Raw genomic sequence first — 23,538 nt, 5'->3', positions numbered from 1 at the left:
TCATGTTTTTCTCTCCTTCCCACTCTCCTTCTCTCCTTTTTTTTTTTTTTTTTTTTTTTTTTGCTCTCCCTATCTCATCCTGTTAAGGCCAGAGCTTCATACATGCTAAGCACATGGTCTACCACCAAATAACACCCTCCAATTACATTAAAGTATTTTGGCTTTTGTGATCAAGATAGATGCAGACAAATCTCTTAACCTTAGTCAGTTCTAACAGTCATGTGCCGAGGATAAAAAGCACAAAGGAAGTCTGATGGGGGATTTAATGAGGGTGGAGCTCTGTGAAGGATCACTTGCTTAGCATTTGAGAAGCCCCGGGTTAGCTCCCTAGTACTGTGCATGATGGGTATAGTGGCACATGTCTGTGATCCTAGCATTTGGGAAGTAGGTGTGGGAGGAACAGAAGTTCAAAGATCAGAAGCCAGCCTGTGTGACCGATGTGAGATCCTGTCTTAAACACAAGCAAACAGATACACTCAAGACATGTTTGATATCAGGTGGTGGTGGCCTACACCTTTAGTGCCAGCACTCAGGAGGCAGAGGCAGGCAGAGCTCTGTGAGTTTGAGGCTAGTCTGGTCTACAGAGCAAATTCCAAGACAGCCAAAGGTAAACAGAGAAACCCTGTCTTAAAAAAAAAAAAAAAAGGCTGGAGAGATGGCTCAGTGGTTAAGAGCACTGGCTGCTCTTCTAGAGGACCTGAGTTCAAAACCCAACAAGCATATGTTGGCTCACAACAACCTATCATGAGATATGGTGCACTCTTCTGGTGTGCAGGATACACGCTGACAGAAAACTGTACACATAATAAATAAACCTTTAAAAGCAAAACAAACAAAAAGCATGCTTGATGATATTATTCTGTTGTCGAAGACATGAAACCCTTAGATGTAGTTAAAGGTTTTAGCAACAGAATAAAATATCTATCACGATGTACACCAGATCTAAGGGTTAACAGAAGTCATGTATTTTTGGTTTATTCATTTTCTGTTTTGCCCCTACAAGCATACACTATTTGCCCCAGTGTTGAAGAACCATAGAAAATGGAGAGAGCAATTAATTCTGCACACGTTCTGGTGCCATTGGGAAGTCACAGCGAAATGTTCTAGAAAGCCCCTAAACCTCAACACATTTTAAAGTTTATTCATATTCTTTTTAATTGAAATACAGAAAATTTCAGTGCTACATAAATGTGGAGAAAAATGTAATAGACTGTATGTGCCTGTAATTTCAGTGCTACATAAATGTGGAGAAAAATGTAATAGACTGTATGTGCCTGTCAGCTCCCTTTAGTATATATCAGTACATGGAATTTGTTTGCCCAGATTTCAGTTTTTAAAAGCAAAGTGATGATCTGAAATATTTTATAATGGAATCCTGTATAATTCTGTAGTTTTTATATGGAAATATTCATGGTCTGTGTCATCCATGTAGTTCCTGTCTCCCCTTTCTTTTTTCCCTTAGCTTTTATTTGCTCAGGCTTCTGAAGGGACACATAGTTGTGAGACAAGTCAATTTTTCTTTGAACGTTTAGAGAGAAATAAAAGCAACATTACACTCATGTAACCTTCTTTACCTTCCTATATATATATATATATATATATATATATATATATATATGTATGTATGTTTGATTTTCTGTAATGTATCTTTGAGCATTCCATTTTGAGGAATTTAAGGTATTTTTATTTTTGTTACCACAAACACATGTGCCTTATTAATTATACAGCCGCACTGATACTGTGTTACCTTAAGCTGTCATATAAGTCAATCTACTATTAAGATTCTAGAGAAAAATAGTGTGTTTTAAATGAAAACTTTAAGTATATACCTAATGATGATTCTAATTTTTAAAAATAAGATGCCCAGAAAGGTTTTGACATTGAACACATAGTTAGTATATAAGACTGTTATCAAGAAGTATAACTTCAAATTATTTAGCTCTCATGTTTCTTTTTCAATACTCACAGTCTTAATGTTTGCAGTTAAATTTGTGTGTACAAGTTAATAAATATTTAGTTGCCCTTTTTTCCTCTTATGCAAATGTATTTCCCATGAAAAACTGTGCTTGACATAAAAGGCATTACCACCTTGCAGATGTGATTAGAGAAAAAGACTTGAAATTTAGCCAACATTCATTGCAAGACCAAAACCATTGCTGTCTAAATATATTTTGACTTAGTAATCAATCTTTCATTGAACATTTTTATGACATAAAGCATATAAGCTGAAAGAAGACTTTTTTCCAACATAAAATATATTTTAGGAGTAGAGGTGAGAATCTGACCCGAATAAGGCATTCTTGCTCCTTTCTAGTGCTAAATTCTTCCGTACTGTACCTGATGTTAGAATATTCTATGTTAGCAGTACTTGTACTGAGAAAGTGAACTCGTGAACTCTAATCATGCTTACTGGTTTTTTCCCACTGTGACTGCAGCTGTCTATAGTTGGTTTCTTTTTCAGCAAAGCAAACAGATGTGCAGCTCCGGCTTTGGCTTTGGAATATTCAGGAGCCCAAATAAGTGTTTCTCCAATGGCCATAGCACCATATGCAATGGCGGTAAAAATTCTGTTGGAAGATAAGACATCAGCATCTTAGGCCTATCATAACAACCGAACTTGAGAAAAGAGAGGATAAACAGAGGACAGACAGCATTACCGATGCTGAAGGCTCAACAGTGGCCTCTCTTACTAGCTTTCTGCTTAGGTGCTCTGTATAGCAAAATGACCTTTGAATTTGAGTTATCTCAGAAATCCCTCTTTTGATTAGTTATCAAAGATTCCAAGCAGTGAGCATGAAACCTTTAAGCCACTTTGATACAAGGTGTGCTTGTTTGGAGATTTGGCAAAGAATGTACTGACAATAGGGAGAATGTGTCCCTAGTGGTGAGATCTGATACATGGCCCTTTGTTCACATGCAACATAGTTATAGCAGGTGGCTGAAGCTGGGCTAGATCAATCCTCTGCCTCCAGAGATAAACTGTTTAGAGAGCAAAGTAGGGACCTGTACTTCCTTACCCTTCCTGCAGTGACTACAGAGAAGCTGTGATCCTGTAGTTTGTTGTAGATTCTGATGACAGTTTGGACACATAACCTGGCAAGTAGGGCAATGATGTTTGAAAGCACACAGGCCTTCACAGATTCGTGACCTAACACATGGTTAAATATTTTCTCCTTATTATTCTGTTTCCATTTAGTTATAAAAATAAAAAACAATTCAGCTACAGCTGGACACACTTCACCAGCAACATTTAAATACTAGGTAAAAAGGCATCATGGAACCCAGCTGCTTGCTTGCTTTGATCCATCACAGACACATCTGGGGGGGGGGGGTTCAGGCAGGGTAGTGTCCCCAGCACTTGTGAGGCAGAGACAGGCAGATCTTTGTGAGTTCTGGGCCAGCATGGTCTACAGAGCAAGTTATTGGCCAGCAAGGGCTATGTAGAGGGACCTTGTCTCAAAAACCAAACCAAAAATCCAAGTATGTCTGGATTCCTTGTGAATTTCATTGTGTCCCATTTTGTGACTTCCCAGAAGGGTGGGGGCTGTAATCTCTTCAGTGACCTTGACCTTAGCTCCCAAGTCCTGTTGGTTTTACAAGGAAACATAGTGGAAAATATAAAAACAACCAGTTCACAGGTTATCTGTTGATAAAACTACTGTTGTCAATAGTTCTGAGACACTGACAAATATTACTCTTTAATGAAATTGTTTATAGCTCAAAATACCTTCAGAAACTAGATATAAAGCTGTAACAAAGTATTGTCGAATGTAGGCAACATGCTAACCATGCTTGTTTGTTGTTATTTGATACACTGTCCCTTTATGTTACTTAGGCTATTCTTGAAATTACTGTCCAGGCCAGGATACTCTGGAGCCTCCTGCTTTAGTCTCCTGAGACCAGGATTATAGGCATTGTTTCTGTGCCTGGCTGTATTTGTTTTAAATGAAAGGGAAAGTCAGGCTGGATCAAACTGAAGTCTTGTCTGATCAAAGATCAGGATTTAGCAAGTGAGATGGGAAGACAGCTGCACTCGGAGTGTGGTGACCTGGGTTCTAATTGTACAGCGGTGGGGCTTCTTAGAAGCCAGCAGCTGAGAAACAGCCTAGTGTGTGTTCTATTGCTGTTAACAAACACCATGACCAGGGCAACTCTCTTTCTTCCTTCCTTCCTGCTTTTCTTTCTTTCTTCTTTCCTTCCTCCCTCTCTCCCTCCTTCCTTCCTTCCCTCCCTCCCTCCCTTCCTTTCTTCCTTTCTCTCTCTCTCTCTCTCTCTCTCTCTCTCTCTCTCTCTCTCTCTCTCTCTCTCTCTTCCCTTTTTGGCTTGTTTTTTGTTGTTTTGTTTTCCAAGACAGGATTTCTCTGTAATAACCTGGCTGTCCTGAAACTTGCTTTGTAGACCAGGCTGGCCTCAAATTTACAGAAATCTGCCTGCCTCTGACTGGGATTAAAGGTGTGCACAACCACACCCAGCTTCAAGGCAACTCTTATAAAAGAAAGCATTTAGTTGGGGGCTTGCTTACAGTTTCAGAGGATTAGTCCATTATTATCAAGACGGGGAGCATAGTGGCACACAGGCAGACATGATACTTCAGAAGTAGCTGAGAGTTCTATATCCTGAGTCTCAGGCCCACACCAAGTGACACATCTTTATCCTTCTAACCTTTTGAGAAGTTCCACTCCTAGGTGACTATGCTTTCAAATATTTGAGCATAAGGGGACATTCTTATTAAAACCACTATAATGTGGTTTAATATGTGCCTGAATATCCATCCATCCATCCCAAAATTGTCATTTTAAGCATCAGGCACAGGTACTCTGAGGTTTGTGTCCTTGCCAGGTCCCTCTTTAAAATGCAAGTTTTACTCAGAAGGGGTTTCCTTAAAGCTTTGTTCCTGTGGGAGGGCAATGACCTGAAGAATGGAGAATAGAGCAAGAAGTCTCGAGAGAGGAAGCCCCAATGCATACTTGTCTTCAGTGTATGAGGGGGACTAGGATTGGCAGGCATTATACTGAGGTACCTAGGTGGAGAGTATGGGTTCGGTGGTGATGGGGCTGATTTTGGGATACGGATCATCTTCATTTCCCCCATTTGTGTTCTGTATAAAGTTAGGACAATATCCATATGCCTAGACATCTGGTTTGTTATTGAATTTGCCTAGACTGACTCACCTAGCAGTGGGCTAAACTGCAAGCCTCTACAACTCAACAGGCATTTAATGTACAGGAACCAGGGCCGAACCCTGCAATTCAGTCAAACCAGGTTCTTCAAATCCTGCTCAGACATATGGATTGGGTGTCTACCCTGAGAAGTATATTATCAACCTCCAAGCCAAACTGGGCTTAGGGAAGCTTACCCAGGGTTAAACCATGAGAACAGTCATCTATACCAACAGATATTTAAAGTTACTAAAGTACTTTAAATTCCATTGAACAAGAAACATACTATAGATCATAAATGACTTTTTCACTGAACTAACTCGACACACAAATATATAAAGCAGGAAGTAAATAAGGCTCAAACAAGGTTTCATTGTAGGTAGCCCAGACTGGACTTGAACTGAATTCACTATGTAGTTAGGCAAGGACTCTACTCATGGGATTTCCTTCCCAGACAGCTTTCTCTGTTTTTGACTGGCATACAAAGTAATGGGGTTCATCATGGCATTTTCATGTACTTTTTGACAAGCTTTCATGTCTTGTCATTGGGAAGAAATATTTTTTGTGTTTTGTTTTAAATTTATTTATTTATTTATTTGTTTGTTTTTGCTTGCAGGGAAGAAATCTTACTACAGCATATGACAATCCATGATGAAACCATTTGAGTTGGCCAGGGTAAGGGAGAAGGGTGAGCCGGGAGTTAGGAAGGAGCAGCCTGGCACTCTGAGGGTCTATCCCCGTCTACATTAGTTGTGTGGGTTTTCTAACATGTACGACGCTGCTGCCTTCTCACTATACTGGTCCTTCCAAGCACACATGAATACTGTGAAATACCAATGCCTATTATAACTATTAAGATAAAACCAGGATTTTAAAAAAGTTTCCTTGAATAGAAACATCTCCTAAAGTGCAGACATGAATGGTTCCAGTTTTAACACAAAGCATCCAAATAAGAGTAACCAGCATATTAACCAGGACCAATCACTGTGTATCCCCTGGGCCCAGCCTCAGTTTGTAGCTCTTGAATGACTGACCCACCTATCCTGGAAGGAAGTTTAGTGTTCCTTGAGCTGGGTTCCCAGGATCATATCTTAACTCATGCTTATTTGCCTTGCATATGTGATTGAATTTCTTTTTTTAAATATGACTCCCAATTGCAAACAGGAGCCAAGAATATCTATATGTTGCATGGTGGTTATCAGAATTAAATGCATAAATGATATATGGCACCTGGAACATAAGAAGTGTTAACGAATGAATTTGTGTGTTGTCCCTTTGATGGAATGAAGAGTTGCTGGGACACTGCTAGAAAATGAGCTTTCATACCTTTGGAGAAATACAGTACACAGTATCAGAGTGGTCAGATACCCTAGAGTATAATGTCCTCTTCAGGTGGGTGGGAAGTGGAGTAACTGTCATCCTGGAACTGCTCATTCAGTGATTTCACCTGGCTCATTCTCTCTCCCATCCAGATACAACCCAGAGATCCTTTCCTCCCACTCCACATCTTTTCCATGATGGATGCAAACCACTGAGATTTAAATGGTATTCCAGAGCTTGTGAATGTTTTCAAACACATGATACCATCTGACCACCTAGGAGATAATTAGGCCAGGAACTTCCCAGTTCACAAATTAGGAAACTCCAGCCTGTAAAAATGATGCAGTTGGCCCAGGATCATACAGATTTCTATGTGAGCAAGCCTCCCGCTGACTGTTTCCTTCACATGCCCTGCTTTCTGGTGGTAAGCACAGTGTCTGCCTCATGCTGTGGTTCATCAGCCCTCATCCCTGTCCTGGGGTCTGCACAGGACATCAACTCTGCTTTGACTTCTCTCTGTAGATCCCTTCACTGTGTTTCTAAACGGCTTACATGCCTTTCTTCTTGATGACTCCAGGGAGGAGCCAGCAGAAGTCGGCCACTGTCATTCAGGGCCCAAGCAAAGAAATCTCTCCTGTTTGCTGACTAAGATGGCTGTATCAATTACAAAGATGAGTTCTTCTAAGACCAAAGTAGCTTCTTTTTAGCTCTCAGTGTTTCAAAGTATTAGTTAGCCATTAATACCATTGCAAATGAAACTGTTGCTATAGTTCTGATTGCTACATTTAATACCACAAGTCCAGAGAAACATTCTGCTGAGAACTATATTTAGATTTTAAAGAATAAGAAACACACATACATACACACACATATACACTCACATACTCCAGAGGCAGAGGCAGGCAGATGTCTCTGAGTTCAAAGCTAATCTGGTCCAGATGGCAAGTTCCAGCCAACCAAGGCTACAAAAGAGGTCAAGAATTCAAAAAAGAGCAAGGAGTAGTATGTGGGAAGGTTTGGAGAGGGGGGAGGGTGGTAGGAATGATGTAATTATATTTTAATTTAAAAAAATGAAAGAAACAAATACAAAACAAGAGTAGTGACAAAAATATAGGAAAAGAAGATGAAATGTCTGCTGTGACAGTTAAAAATCACAGGACATCCTATATTACTAACTGTGTCTGATGGCTTGTTTTCTCCTAATAACTAAGACCAGATACCCTGACAGCACGGTGCCCTGGTCATTTGCAGGGGCTCAATGTTTGGAGTGTCAAGAGGACACCACTTCTTAAGTTTCTAGTATTGGCTTGACAGTCAAACTTTTGGAAGACAATGAAGTTTTAATTCCAGGGGTGGTCACATGATGTCAGCACCAAAGCAAAGGTCTAGCTTAACAGTGAGGCCTGTGAATTACATAAATTATGTCGAAGGCCTTCAATTCCAGCACTTGGGAGGCAGAGGCAGGTGGAGCTCTGTGAGTTCTAGGCCGGCCTGGTCTACAGAGCTACAGAGCTAGTGTAGAGTGGACAGGCTTCAAAGCTACACAGAGAAACCCTGTCCCAATAATAATAATAATAACAATAATAATAATATAATTAATTCATGTGATTCTGTGTTTTGTTTCTTATTAATCTGACATATTAGGCTATGTGATAAGAATGAAGCCCAAGGCAGCACACCTTAATTATGATTTTATAGATTCACATAAACAGCACTGAACATCATCTTTTTTAAGGCAGGAACTCACTTTGTAGACAAGACTGGCCTCAAACTCACAGATTATCTGCCAGCTTCTGTGTCCTGAGTGCGCATGCCACCCCACCAGCAGTGGTGCATCCCCCCCCCCCTGTGCAATTTTAAAATAAAAACAGATATATTTGAAAGGAGCCCTGCCTTTAGGACAACTGTGAAGTGCTGACCCTTGTGAAGCTGTGTTTACTGTTAGCTGGCAAGATTTAGGCATGCTGATTTGGAGACTCGTGGGTTGTTTCTTACCAGTGCTTAGCCAAGAAATGTCCTAGGACACTTACAAAAAAAATATTTTTGTGTGACTAGAAAATAAAAATTATCTGAAATTGCATGGCTTCAAATGAATTTTGATCATTTCTTTTTTTTTAAAATTTTCTTTATGTCTTTTTTTAAAAAAATTTTTTTGATCATTTCTTTTAATTGAACATATCCTCAAATATGTCCCAGCCAGGAAAGAATTCCAGGGAATATCAAGAGCTGTGGGAAGCCAAGACCTAATGATTCCTGAATAGCCCCAGGCTTAGAACAAACCCATTATCATTAGGAACTGAGCCTAGACTTAATGTAAAATAATAAAACAAAAACGAAAACAAACAAACAAATAAAAATAGGGATTTTCTGTAGCTGTAAATGTCTAATAATAAGAATTGTGATATAAATAGCAACACTTCTGGCATTTTAGGCTCTACAGCTGACAAAAAACCTCACTCAAAGTTTTTCTAATGTCAGTAGTTAGATGTTCCTATCAAGTGAAGAAGGTCCTCCTGCTCTAAGCAGGGTCTGAGAACACAAAATTCAGCAAGCCAGTGGTCAACTCCTGATGACACTTTTATATCTGTACAAGCATGGATTTGTGCTCATACGGATAAAAGCCATCTATCTCCAGGAAGTCTCTGACTTCCCCAGGAAGAGGACATCAAGAAACTAGATTTGATTCTGTAATCCACACTGAAGTGAACTAAAGCTGAGAACAATTTACTTGGGAATTTATTACAGTTCCTTTGCATTATGTTGTTGGACATTGCATAGTTCAGAGTTACTGCACCAAGTTTATGCTGTATATCTTATAGCTTTGGAGCACACACACACACACACACACACACACACACACACACACACACACTCAAAGAAAAGAAAAAAGAAAAAGAAAAAAAACCACCAGAAAAAAACTTGATTTAATCATTACACAATGGAAACACCTGTCAAAACGTCACAGTTTGTCCTGTAAATAAACACAAATGTTACTTGCCAATTAAACACACACACAAACACACACACTATACATACGCTTAAATGTTTTAAGAAAGCCTCTTCCACAGGATAACTATATGGAAATCCTTCATAAGTTAGCCACGTGCATAACGTACTTACAGGGTTTATTTATTTGCACAACTTACACGAACATGCCTTCTGGTGTCATTCGCCCAGCTTGAATCAAATAGGCACCAAATCGAAACCCCGCAGCATGGGCGAAATACACAAAAGCGTGGCTGACCGAGTAACAGCTTCCAGAGATGTGTGCTCTCTTCAAGGCATTTCTGAAACACACAAATACCAAATTAGGATCATGGGTGATAGAAAGTCAAGACAGGAAACTCAGAGTGATGGGTGTACAGGACTTTGAAGTGCCATAATTCTGTGGATATACATTTTTCTGAGGATTATAAGGTTATCACAGAGAAGACAGGCATTTTCTCTATAGCTGTAAATGATTTATTGTAACACAGTTACCTTTACTTTCAAATGAGTAGACAGGTGTCATGAAAGAAAAAAAAAAAACTAATGTAAGAGTTAGGGAGAGGGGGGCTCAGAAGTATTCTCTAATTTCCACCATGGTCTTACGTTAGTAGAATACACAGTGACACTTAATGGGTGGTTTAGACCACAAATATCATTGCAGATGATAAAGTCATACAGAGGCGGTGTAATAAGGAGGGACTGTTAAATAAGCTCTTTTGCTAGAGATTTAATGGGAAAGGGTGAGCCATCCTATTTTTTTTCTTCCACATGTCATTTCCTCAACCTTCTCAGAAATAAGTTGACACTAGGTCAGTGGTCACTCAGGAAACCTACACTTCTTTGTTGTGGTTGCCTTAAGTGCTCTTGGGGAAGTCACATGAGAAGTTAGAGCACACTTTATTAGGAAAGAGTTAACAAGGAAATAGCTTAGCAAGCAAGCCACAGGGCCCTGAGCATTGCATTTCCAGGATGAAAGAGTGAACTTGAGCTATAGTCACCTGTGTTGGGTCTGGAGCGTCTTCTCATACATTTGCTCAAAGGCTTTCTCTCTTGTTAGTGATACTATGGTACGTATGTTCTCCACAGCTTCTGTTGCTATCTGATTAGGTAGGACAATAAAATAATATAAGTGATGTTAAACTCTCTGGTAGGGAATTCCAATCTGGGGATACATTATTTTAAGTCAATAAAATTTCCCTGGCAATTACTTTTACCCTCACTCCAATAAGATAAAAATTACTTGATGGAAATTTCTTTTGAAAAGATTTAATATATACAGTTTAAAGCCCTTAAGTCTTCTCTAAATTTAATTTCAGTTGTTTCCGCAGCAGAGAAATCAAACATTGTTGAGCATGTTCACATGCAAATGGATCTCTTATAAATTATGAAACAATGCTTATAAAAGATAGCAGACAAATCAAATAAATAATCATTCTGTCACAGAATTGCAAATCATGGCCATACAGGACTCAGAAATATCCCAACAAGGCATCAAATAAAGTGGCTGTAAAATTCTCTTTTTTTGTTTTTTTGTTTTTTTTTTTTTTTTGAGGTAGGGTTTCTTGAACAACCCTGGCTATCATGGGACTTGCTCTGTAGACCAGGCTGGCCTCAGACTCATGAGATCTACCTGTCTTTGCCCCCCTCCCCCAACAATGCTGGGATTAAAGGTGTGGGCCACCACAGCCCGGCTGGCTGTAAAATTCTTTATAAAACAAAACCAAAACCATTTCCTATTTTGAACTCTAAGAATATAAAAAAGAAAGATATGTAATCCAACTATGGCTAATGTTTCTTTATGTTTATATAGTGTTCAAAAGGAATGCAATCACATGGGTTCCAGAATGGGAAGGTTTCTGGCTTAGAATAACATTTTAATGTGAACGTTGGTTGTCTTGAAAGATAAATTTTGTGTTATCACATTTTGTTTCAGACTGCTACCGTAGGCTGCCACACAGGAGACCCAGGAGGACACTTCACATTTATTAAAGGACATTTTGGGTTGCAAGAGTTGACTAAATGGTATGAGAATACTAGGATTCTTCTCTCAGTTTTCACGTTTAGTTGTTTCAAATTCTTATTAACGTCATAACGTTATTAATCTCGAGGAACCCTTCACTTTTCACACATGTTGTTTACAAGAAAAATGATTAAGATTTCTTGAGACTTGTTCTAGAGCAAAAAAGGAAATGAGCAACAATAAACGACCTGTGATTATTTTTCACAATTTAGAGAGGAACATCACTACAGAAATTTAGAAAATACTCGTCTTTTTTGAAAAAAATGTATATGAGTGTGTTTCCTGTACACATGTCTGCATCTGGGTACCATGTGCATGCCTACTGCCTACAGAGGACAGAAGAAGATAATGGATCCTCTAGAACTGATTGGTTGTTTGTCACCATGTGGGTGCTGGGAACGGAACTCAGGTCCTCTGGAAGAACAGCCAGAGTTCTTAAGTCACTGAGCCACCTTTGGCGCCTCAGGAAATACTATAGTCTTAAGAAAAACTAATAAAGCCTTTGCCATCAGGAAAAAAAACCAAACATTTAATGATTTCTTCCAGTTTACATAAGCAACTAAAAGGAAGACTAGCATATTTTATTATTAAATTTTTAAATTTACATTGATTGAGTTTGTGTATGCATTTGTGTATGGGAGGGGATGAAGAGAACACCCATGGCAAAGGCAGAGGACAATTTGGGTGATAGGATTCCAGGAACAAACTCAGGTCATCAGGCTTGGTACCAAGGGCCTTTACCTGCTCAACCATCTCGCTGGCTTAGTCTACATTCTAAGTTGGCCTCTGGTAAGTTGGCTTGCTGAAAGCAATAGGGAACAGACTCAGACTGCCTGACTTAAAGGCAGTTACTAATTGTACACACTCAGGTTAATCTCATGACACAAAAATAAAATTTCAAAGGGCACATTTATAACAAAAGCTCATGTCACAAAAAATGAGATCAGAAAACCCAATTAATATCTCAATAATTTAGAAAATGTTCAAATTATCACAATTTTAAAAGCACACGGGGAGGGTTAACAACTCTTCACTGTCTCAAATGCAAATATTTGCTGAGTAGGTCACTTTATCCCATATGTGCAGACATTCCAAGGCTCCTTATCTAGGATAAGAAATGTGGAAGGGTCCAAGGGTCAGGCAAACCAGATCATTAAGTAAAGTTCTGCACTTAAGAGTATTTGTGATGTTTATACTATGCTAGCTCTGAACTAGTTACTACTATGTGAACCGAAGATGACGTCAAAGTTATTTTCTTGTTCAGAGGATGGCCATCAGCTGGCTAAGAGCTTTGAAGAGAGAAAAAGCCTAAGCCCTGGAACATGCTGCAGCTTCTAAAAGGAGTGTAGTGTATATACAAAGCTACCAAAACAAAACAAAAGCCAGAATACCTCCCCATTCCCCCACCAAAGCATTAAAACACAATACAAGAGTGGGAAGCCTGAGATAATCATACACTGCTAGCAACTAGAGGAACAGGCGAGTAGGAGATGGATGAATAATTGATATTACATCACTATCCAGGGAGGATGCCTGCATGAGGTCAGTCCTTCTACCAAACGACCCTCTTTCAACACAGATGGTTACTCTGTGGCAGGGTTTTCCTAAATCTCAAACATGGTACTCACTTTTTTTTTTTTTTTGGACTGTGGTTGATCTTGAGAAGCTTAAATGTGCCAAAGGATTTTCTATATAATGGCATGAATTGTTCGTTTTGATTATAAAAAAAGAAAGGTAGTATTTAGGTATTATCAATTTCATTGCTCATATTTAGTAGCTGTTAGATTTCCTGTGCATTTTGAAAAAATAAAATACTCAGAATTATTGTTTGAGGAATTTTAATTATTCAGTAAATAGAGGATAGGGAATCCTAGCATTAGTAAATTCCCCTTGACAGTGACAGTAATAATGAATGACACTGTTATAGGTGCTTACTATATTCTAGTAATATAGTGTTTGGTAAAGCAATGCTGTTTACTGTAACACAGAGATCTGTAAATGGATACTCTTATCATTACCCTCACTTTACAGAGGAACAAACGAAGGGTGGTAAACGTATGCACAACATGCAAGTGTATGATCTGGCTTAACTCTGTTCTGAGTCACAGATCACATCGCTGTAATACCCACGCCTTGTGCGGCACTGGTCCACATGCGTTTTAATAACACAGCGCTCTACAGATCCCCTGAGATGAAGTCATAGCCAAGATTCTACTAATGATGGACACCAGAGCCTGTACTTTACCTTTCCAGCACGCTTAAGTTCTTGCTTATCCTTATTGGCAAATCCAGCCACTGCTGCGGTTTCAATCATCCCTGTCACTGCAAGTACAGGTGCAAAGCTGAGAATCAGGAGTGTCATCTCCCATCCATGTATGAAGGAGATAACAACAGACAGCACCATGCTGGTCACAGCTTGTGTTATGATACCAAGTCGTGAGGTTGCCTGTAAAATAAGGTGCTTTTATTTTATTTTTTCATTTTTTAAATTTACATTTGAAACAAGCTTGTTTTACATGTCAATCCCAGTTCCTTCACCCTCCCCTCCTCCCCTGTCCCCAAACCCCCATCCCATCCTCTTTCTGCTCCCCAGGGAGGGTGAGGCCTTCCATGGAGGATCCTCAAAGTCTGTCGTATCATTGGGAGCAGGGCCTAGGCCCTCCCCTATGTGTCTAGGCTCTATGTGGAATGGGCTCCCAAAGTCTATTCGTATTGTACACTAGGGACAAATACTGATTCACTACCAGAGGGCCCATAAACTGCCCAGAACTCCTAACTAACACCCACATTCAGAGGGTCTGGCTCAGTCCTATGCTGGTTTCCCAGCTATCAGACTGGGGTGCATGAGCTCCCGTTTGTTCAGGTCAGCTGTTTCTGTGGGTTTCTCCAGCCTGGTCCTGACCCCTTTGCTCATCACTCCTCCTTCTCTGCAACTGGATTCCAGGAGATTGGCTCAGTGCTTAGCTGTGGGTGTTTGTTTCTGCTTCCATGAACTACTAGATGAAGGCTCTAGGATGGCATATAAGGAAGTCATCACTCTCATTATCAGGGAAGGGCATTTAAGGTAGCTTCTCCACTATTGCTTAGATTGTTAGTTGGGGTCATCCTTGTAGATCACTGGACACTTCTCTAGTGCCAGATTTCTCTTTAAACCTATAATGGCTCCCTCTAAACTTCCACTTGGGCTTGAAGGTTAATGAGGATTTGTATGATGGGAGATATCATTCTGTAAATATGTTTCTTGTATTGGTTAATGAATAAAGCACTGTTGGCCAATAGGAAAGCAAGATAGGCGGGACTAGGAGACAAGGAGGAGAGAGGAAGTAGGAGGGAGGAGATCCAAGATGGAGGACAGAGAGCAGGACGCCAGCGCCTCTCTCCGGTAAGATAAGACCACGTGGAAATACTTAGATTAATAGAAATGGGTTAACATTTAAGACAGAGCTAGCTGATAAGAAACTAGTAACTGGCCTACAGCTTTATATCAAATGTAGCATCTCTGTGTATTATTTGGGGCAGGCACGGTGGTGGGGCCAGACTGGCAGGAAAAACCTAATCATAACATAATGGTGCCCAATGCGGACCGAAGAACTACTTAAAACTTAACAAAAGCTTAAAACATGGTTTTTAGAAACAAAAGAACAGAGATAAGCAAGGCTTCTTGGTAGCAGCATTTTTCTGTGTTGGACTCTGTTTTGGGAGAGACAAGCAGAAACTTGAGCGGCTCCTTTAAGGGAGGGTTCCTGATTCAGCACAAACGGCAAAAAACCGCACAGCTTTTAAGAAGAGCTGCTAACAATTTATTGGTGTGTATCAGAGCTGGCAATGGCAGTGACCACATCTCCAAGCTGGCAGCATGCTGCTGGATGGCAGAGTATACCAAAGCAGTGAGCACAGCTCTCAGTTCTGGTGGTAAAAGTACCTGCTGCCATCTTGGCTAGACCATGGCTGACACAGCTGTGGCTTCCATTTTAGCAATGTTGTTGTTTACCAAATAAAAGACTCGTGGCCAGAAAAAAAGATAAAGATTTACAGTAAAGACAGATTCACATTAAGAAAAAGTGCTAAAGGTTTGTAGAGTGTTCTAAATTATATGTAGGCTTGGGAGAGAAAAGGAATAAAATGGTTTTAAAAAGACGGAGAGTAGCTGAGTATGGTGGCACACGCCTTTAATTCCAGCACTCAGGAGACAGAGGCAAGCAAATCTCTGTGATTTCAAAGTAAACCTGGACAGATAAAAGTTACGCAGAGAAGCCCTGTCTCAAAAAATAAAAAAATAGAAATAGAAGAAATAGAGTAATAAAAAAGCCATGTAAAGATGAAAAGTACTAAGAAAATCTGGATACTGTACAGCATTATATTGTCTTTGTATGGTTTGACTGCTGAGGAAACAACTGTTAAAGGATATGCTGTTGGATTTATTCAATTTATATATTTTAAAAATGCTTTGACTCCAAAATTTAAGTTCAAGGACAGGTTACTGGGGAAATGGATTTCTATTTTTGTTTCCATGGAAAATGAAAAGCTGCGGATTCCTTCCAGACTAACATGGTTTGATCAAGCCAGACCCCCTGAAACAGAGTCCCAGGTGATACAACATTCAAAACAGCTTGAACAAGGTAGCCTTGCTGACTACAGCCAAGATTTCTTCATCTTCTTAGGATCCCTATGATAGTGTCCTTTACCAGCAGGAAGTAGTTTGGAAAGAATGACGCCCAAATTCCCAAATATTGTTTATATAAATGTTTGTTTTCATTTAAATGGGGTTGGTTATAAATGGTTAATGACCACAATCAATCTTTTTAAAGATAAAAAGGGGATTATGTTATAGATATGAATACTTTGTTTTGGAATGGATTTTTATTTACTGATACAAAATTAATGTCAATTTTATGATATGTATTATTTCTCCTCTTGTTTAGTTATTGTGTAGAAATGTAATGTATAATTCAATACAGATTATAGATAGTTACCTATGATAGTCAGATCTTATAATTAAGTTAGTTAGGATTTCTAAATATACAGAGATGTATTTAGGATGAATAGGCATTCTTCAAATCTTTCAAAGAACTACAGAATATGGCATTTAAAATGGTTTAGGGTCTTTCTTAACAGTGCGACACAAGTGCTCTTGGCAACACCACCTGCGTCAGAAAGGATGATGGACATTAAAGAAACACATTATGGAGTTTGCTTTCAATATGGCAAGACTAGCCGTTTAGACAAGATACTGCTCTTGTCTGGACTGTTTGACTTTATGCTATAAAAACTGGACATGCAGGAACCACAGGAAAATGACTGCTGATACAAGATGGATATTGCTACAGAGTTCCTGCTTCATGGAAGAGTGTGCCAGACATTCTGCAGAACACAGAGAAAAATGACTGACAAACTGTCAATACAGGTGGACAGTTTAAAGTTTCTTGCTTTGTTGAGGAGTCTGCCTGACGCACTATGGCTTATGGGCTGAAGATGGAACATTACAGAAGAACTTCGGATGAATGACCAGGTAGTGAGTTTTCTCTGTCATTTCTAAAGTTTATATATTATCCTTCTGTGATCTTTGAGGGAGTTGAAGACAAATACTAATGGTTATAGTTTTCCTTAGTTAGGATTAAAGATAAATTACATATAATACTTTAGATTCACAAAGATAGGATAGATGATGGAATATTTTCTTTAAATCTTGCTAAATGTTAATGGACTAAATATTGTTAACTGTGATTCTTAATTTGATAACTATTTTGTTATATATTTTGCTATGCTAAGGTTAAAACCCTTCTTTTTATTTTAGACAGAAAAGAGGAGATGATGGGAGATGTCATTCTGTAAATGTGTTTCTCTTATTGGTTAATGAATAAAGCACTGTTGGCCAATAGGAAAGCAAGATAGGTGGGACTAGGAGACGAGGAGGAGAGAGGAAGTAGGAGGGAGGAGATCCAAGATGGAGGATAGAGAGCAGAATGCCAGCGCCTCTCTCCGGTAAGATAAGACCACATGGAAATATTTAGATTAATAGAAATGGGTTAATATTTAAGACAGAGCTAGCTGATAAGAAACTAGTAACTGGCCTACAGCTTTATGTCAAATACAGAGTCTCTGCGTGTGATAGGAGATGTCATTCTGTATATATGTTTCTCATACTGGTTAATGAATAAAGCACCATTGGCCAATAGGAAAGGAAGATAGGAGGGACTAGGAGACAAGGAGGAAAAAGGAAGTAGTAAGTAGAAGTCAAGATGGAAGATGGAGAGAGCAGAACACCAGTGGGCTCTCTCTCCGGTAAGATAAGACCACGTAGATTAACAGAAATGGGTTAATACTTAAGACAGAGCTAGCCAATAAGAAACTAGTACCTGGCCAACAGCATTATATCAAATACAGAGTCTCGGTGTGTTAATTGGGGCTGGTGCGGCGGCGGGACAAGACCAGCAGCGGGCAGAAAAACCTTACTCCTTACATGTGTGTTATTTGGGGCTGGCACAGCGGTGGGACCAGACTGGCAGGAAAAACCTACTCGTAACACATATATTTCATGAAAACCTGTCTAGGGAATCCTTTTATTTTCCAATTTATGTTTATTATTGGGACAGCCCCATGGACTATAGAAGTTTTGGATTATTTGAAATTAAATGTGACCTGCTTTGTTTTTTTTACTTTTTGTTTTTTGAGACAGTGTCACTCTACACAGTTCTGGCTGTCCTTTAGCTCACTGTTCAGGCTGGTCTCAAACTCCCAGAGGTCCACCTGCCTCTGCCTGCTGAGTGCTGGGATAAAGGAGTGCACCGCCACATCCCACAAATAATGACCTATTAAAGGGTCACTCAGAGAGATTAGTTGTGTGGGATTTCACATTCTGATTCAAATTAAGTGTATTGAAAGTTAAAGCAACAGTTTCTTTTGTGTCCTAACAGATGTTCCCGCATGAACACACACACACACACACACACACACACACACACACACACACACACACCATGCATACCCTATCTCAATCCTAACATAATGGATTTTCTTTTAAGTAACTAGTCTTATTATTACTTTATTATTGTGTGTATATATGCTGCCCACATGGAGAGGTCAGAGGTCCTTCCCACCTTTTTGTGGGCTCTGAGAATCACAAGTTCTGGTTGGGCTTGGATGTCAAGTGCTGAGTCATTTTACCATTCCCCTAACTTGTAAATTTGTGAAAAAGCAGCCAAGTAATGGGTACTGTGAACAACAAGAAGTTGAAACAAGAGTGAGTGAATCTTTGGTGAAGCATTTTTTTTTTTTTTTTTTTTTTTTTTGCGTTTGCTGTTATAAAATTGTGTTTACATTTATTGGGTACTTTTAAGGAAAATAAATATCTTAATATTTAATACCATTAAGTACTAGTTTTACAGACTTGCATAATTACATGCACTTAAAATTTAAGTGCCTAGGAAATGTGTTTTAAATTAAATATATAAACTTTCACAAAGTTTTCGAGTATTATATTGGAATAAAAAAAAAAGAATTCTGTGTTTCAGCTTGCATAACTATCAAAAATCAACTCCTTGTCTCAAAAAGGTACTCAGGTGAATTGTCTGTTTCTACTTTAACAGGATTTCTTTATGGGATGCATAAAACTAGGATTTTTGTATAGTTTTGCACAGTTAACTTCTCATATGACTTCCGTCAGTCAGTCTTGCTCGTTCTCACAGTAGTGCTGGGTGACAGGTACCTGCATGAGTCCTAAATTACACACTCGAGGGAGCACAGACAGACAAGAGCACTTGTAGGAGAGTGAAGCCCGACTGTAGAGATCTGTGCTGCTTGTGCTCATTTTCCACTGTCAGTGGGCAGAACTGGGAAGCAATGTGCATGTGTGTTTGTGTGTGTGTGTGTGTTTGTGTGTGTGTGTGTGTGTGTGTGTGTGTGTGTGTGTGTGTGTGTGTGGTTTCTCTAAAATTTCTTGAAGTCCAAGAGTCTCGGTAGTTCTTCCAAATTCACATCCATGGCTACAGGTTGGTTTCAATTTTCTGTCTTCCTTACTTGTAGTCTCTCTCTTCACAAGTGAGAAATTTAGTTCTCCTTTTCCCTTCGCTCCCCTCCCGCCCCTTCCCTCACTCTTCCTTCATTTGTCTGTCTGAGTGTGTTTTAAGATTTATTTATGTATGTAGACAGTGTTCTGTCTGCATGCATGCCTGCATATCAGAAGAGGGCACCAGATCTCATTATAGATGGTTGTGAGCCACCATGTGGTTGCTGGGAATTGAACTCAGGACCTTTGGAAGATCAGCCAGTGCTCTTAACCTCTGAGCCATCTCTCTAGCCCCTATTTGTGTTTTTACATGCAGTTTCACATTGTGATTCTGGCTGGCTTGGAACTTGGTGGAAATTCTCCTGCCTCTGTCCCCCAAGTGCTGAGATTACTGGCATGTGATACCATGCTTGACTTATAATTTTCTTGATAGGTTTATCTCTCCGTGTACAATCCATTTGCTGCCACAATGACCACCTTTATATGCATGGTGTTCTCACCTTGCCTCCCTCCCTCCCTCCCTGTCTCCCTGTCTCCCTCCCTCCCTCCCTCTCTCTTCCTTTCTTTTTGACACAATTCCTGCATGCCTTGTTCATCATATCTAGGCTCCTCCTTCTCCCACAGAGATAGAAGACCATCATTCAGCTATCATATCCCACAGTGTTGAACGGAAAGATTAGAGAGGTTCTCTTTCATTCAGTTGTGTGAATAATATATTTATCATTTTCTCCTTTAATACTTAACAGATTGGCCTCATTAACTTGTAAATGGCAATATCAAGAAAGAAAAGGAGGTGGAAACATCATACATAGTACAAGGTAAGAAAATATTCCCAAAATAATCTTTAAATAAGTAGAACTGTCTTTATAATTGTTATATCAGCAGTAAATGTTTAAGGTGGGCATGGTGCCAGAAGCCTTTAGTTCTAGCACTCAGGAGACAAAGTAGAGCCAGTTGGGTCTCTATAAATTCGAGGCCAGATTGGTCTACATAGTGAATTCAGAGAATCTGAGCTACATAGTGAGTTCAAGGACAGTCAATATTATGTAGTGAAACTCTGTCTCACACCTCTTCTACCTCCTTGCTGCTAAAAAAAAAAAAAAAAAAAAAAAAAAAAGGGCAGAAAGGGGTCCATGTATTATGAATATTCCTTTGGTGGGGACCTTGATACTCAGGCAATGTACTGAAATGTTAATTTTCTTTGGTGCTATGAAGAAAATTAATGAGAACAGATCTGGCTGGTCTGGAACTCTCAGTATAGACCAGCAACCTTGAACTCATAGAGATCCTCCTGCTTCTGTCTTTCAAGGGATGAGATTAAAGGCATGTGCCACACTATACTTGACAAGCTACCTAATTTTTGACAGAAATGCCCCCAAAAAATTACATATTGAAGGGAAGGTACTATTCTGACTGGCTTTCATGTCAGCTTGACAGGAACTAGAGGCATCAGAGAGGAGGGATCCTCAGTAGAGGGAAATGACTCCATCAAATTGGGCTATAGGCAGGCCTGTAGGGCATTTTCTCAGTTAGTGATTGATGGAGGAGGGCCTGGCCCAATGTGGGTGGTGCCATCCTCGAGCTGGTGGTCCTGGGTTATATAAGAAGGCAGGCTGAGCAAGCTATGGGGAACAAGTCATGGCCTCTGCTTCAGCTTCTGCCTCCAGGTTCCTGCCTTGTTTGAGTTCCTGTCCTGACTTCCTTCAGTGATAAACTATGATGTTGAAGTGTAAGCCAAATCAAACTTCAAATCCCCAAATTCCTAATGTGTATCATCTAATTGAAAAAATAACCAGGTGTGCTAAAATGTAGTGAGACTCATAATAATGCCAGAATTTAGTCAACTGAAATCTCTCCACAACTAAGGGTTAGATATTGCATTGTCTCACTTATACATAGACTCTGAAGACAGCAAGCTCACAGAAAGAGAATAAAGTGATGTCTACCAGAAGCTGGCCCTGAAACACCATGTTTTACAGCCATAACATACCATGAATCATTGTGTGTTCTAATAAGATCACACAGCTTTTGGCTTGTATGCTGAGATACTATGTACTAAAAAATTAAAAAATATTTAAGTATTACCGGAGTGAATACTTATCCCAACTCTCCCATTGTATAGGAAAATAACATTCAGAAAAAATAAGAAATTTGAAATGGAATATCAGAATTTCCTCATAGACTATGAAAATGAGACCTAAACTAATTTCCTAAGTGGCTATTTACCAGCCAGACAAAGAAGTTGTGCATAGATAATAGTTAATTACATTTGATTACAGCAATGGAAGAGATGTGTCCAGAATGCAAACCTTGTTATAACACTATTGTTGGTTAATAACTGTTGTTCAGAGTTGAAGATACCAAAAGAGCAACATTAATAGTAAATTTTTGATAACTAAGTTATTTTGATAGCCAGTCACATGGCACACTTGCTATCTTGGGAAGCTCAGGCAGAAGGACCTTGAGTTCAAGGATACCCTGGGCTACATAGCTTGAGGCCAGCCTACGCTACATAGCAAGAATTTCTTTCTTGTCTATCCCTCTCCCTCTCCCCTCTCCCCCTCTTTCTCTGCCTCTCTCTCTCTCTCTGAATATTCAATAATGATTGTTCTTATATTAATATAAAGATGTATAAATATAAAGATTACATATATAAAGATTCTTTTTTGGAGTTCGTTTCCTAGCTCACAATAGTTTTCCATATGCTAATGCTACTACTCAGTTTGTTTCTCTTTTTGACACGTGGAGCTTAACATGACTGAAATGTGAGGTAATGCTAATAATTCATGTGTGGAACAACTGTACATGAGAATACTTTCAAAAACCTGAGAGAGCCCCTTACCAGCAGGAAGTAGTTTGGAAAGAACGACGCCCAAATTCCCAAATATTGTGTATAAATGTTTGTTTTCATTTAATTGGACTTTGTTATATAAAATTAAATAAAATAAAAAAAAACATGAGAGAATTATGTTAATATAACCCAGAGTGGAATCTGCTAAGATGTTCTATAAGTGGCAGTAGTAAAAATATTTATGAGAAGAAATAAGGGCTAGTTGGACAAACAGACAAAAGCTTGCCCAAATTAGGAATGTGCACTATATTTACTCATTGTTATGGCTCATCAGTGTGCTTTTTGAGGAAAAATCATTAAATTTGTCATTGAATTTACCTTAGCTTTGGATGTCAGATTTTGCTATACTCTTGATAGTAATTCTTAATAAACTTAGCCTAAAACCTCAGGACAGGATTGTAATTATATGTCAGCTTAGACTGTGCTAAATAAAGTCATTTCAATAACTAATAACGTTTCTTGACTCAAAAGGACTATCAAGTTGTTTTATGTACTTCCCATGTCAGAATGAAATCAAGAAATGAGGTCAGCATTGCCCAAGTTAATATGCTAGCACAAACCAATCAGCTATTGGCTCTGGAATTAATAAATGAAGTAAATGTTTATGATTTCTTGAGGCAACATAATTATAGCTTAGATGAGCAGAGCTCTTGGCATAAGCATTGGGTCTGACAGTGGCATAGAGTGCACACCATAGTGACAATAACATTTTTGTGTGTGTGTGTGTGTGAAAAAATGAGGTAGGACCTCTGGTTGATGACAGAGTTAATAGAATGCATAGAAATAACAATACCTTGTAAATTTTCCAAAAGAATCTAAAATGGATTTATATTTTTTATTAAAACTGCTTATTACATGGGACTCTGTTGACAGATATGTGGGCAATAAGCCATTACCTTGGGCTAAAACAATACTAGTTAGAGAGGATGGATTAGTCAACTCTTTTAGGAGAGATGTCATATGACTGCATTTCACCAACATGTTCTGATCATTGTTCCCAAAGTGCCAGGGTTTCTAAAAGTGGCAGGGGGAATATTTGTCAGCAGAAAAAGAATTTGTTGGACAAATTAAAAAAAGCTGACTGTATGTGCACATATAATAATTTATATGAGATTATATATTTTGAGTCACTAGTTAAAATTTTCTCACTGAAACATATTATTATTGAGGATCTGTCTTATGAACATTTGCCCTA

General features: G+C 39.0%; 1 protein-coding gene across 1 annotated transcript in view; it reads right to left on the bottom strand.

Annotated features, from left to right (window-relative positions):
* Abcb5 (ATP binding cassette subfamily B member 5) overlaps positions 1 to 23,538 on the bottom strand; it is an 84,846-nt gene that overhangs the window by 8,297 nt on the left and 53,011 nt on the right. Inside the window, exons 20-23 of the mRNA XM_051177840.1 lie at positions 13,733 to 13,933; positions 10,466 to 10,566; positions 9,626 to 9,766; positions 2,411 to 2,567 (exon numbers count right to left, since the gene is read on the bottom strand). Of these exons, the coding sequence (XP_051033797.1) occupies positions 2,411 to 2,567; positions 9,626 to 9,766; positions 10,466 to 10,566; positions 13,733 to 13,933 (600 nt within the window). The remainder of the gene's footprint in view (positions 1 to 2,410; positions 2,568 to 9,625; positions 9,767 to 10,465; positions 10,567 to 13,732; positions 13,934 to 23,538) is intronic.

Source organism: Phodopus roborovskii, unplaced genomic scaffold, assembly GCF_943737965.1.
Source record: "Phodopus roborovskii unplaced genomic scaffold, PHOROB, whole genome shotgun sequence".
NCBI lineage: Eukaryota > Metazoa > Chordata > Mammalia > Rodentia > Cricetidae > Phodopus > Phodopus roborovskii.
The sequence above is the reverse complement of the archived record's forward strand: the minus strand, read 5'-3'. Positions and strand labels throughout refer to the sequence as shown.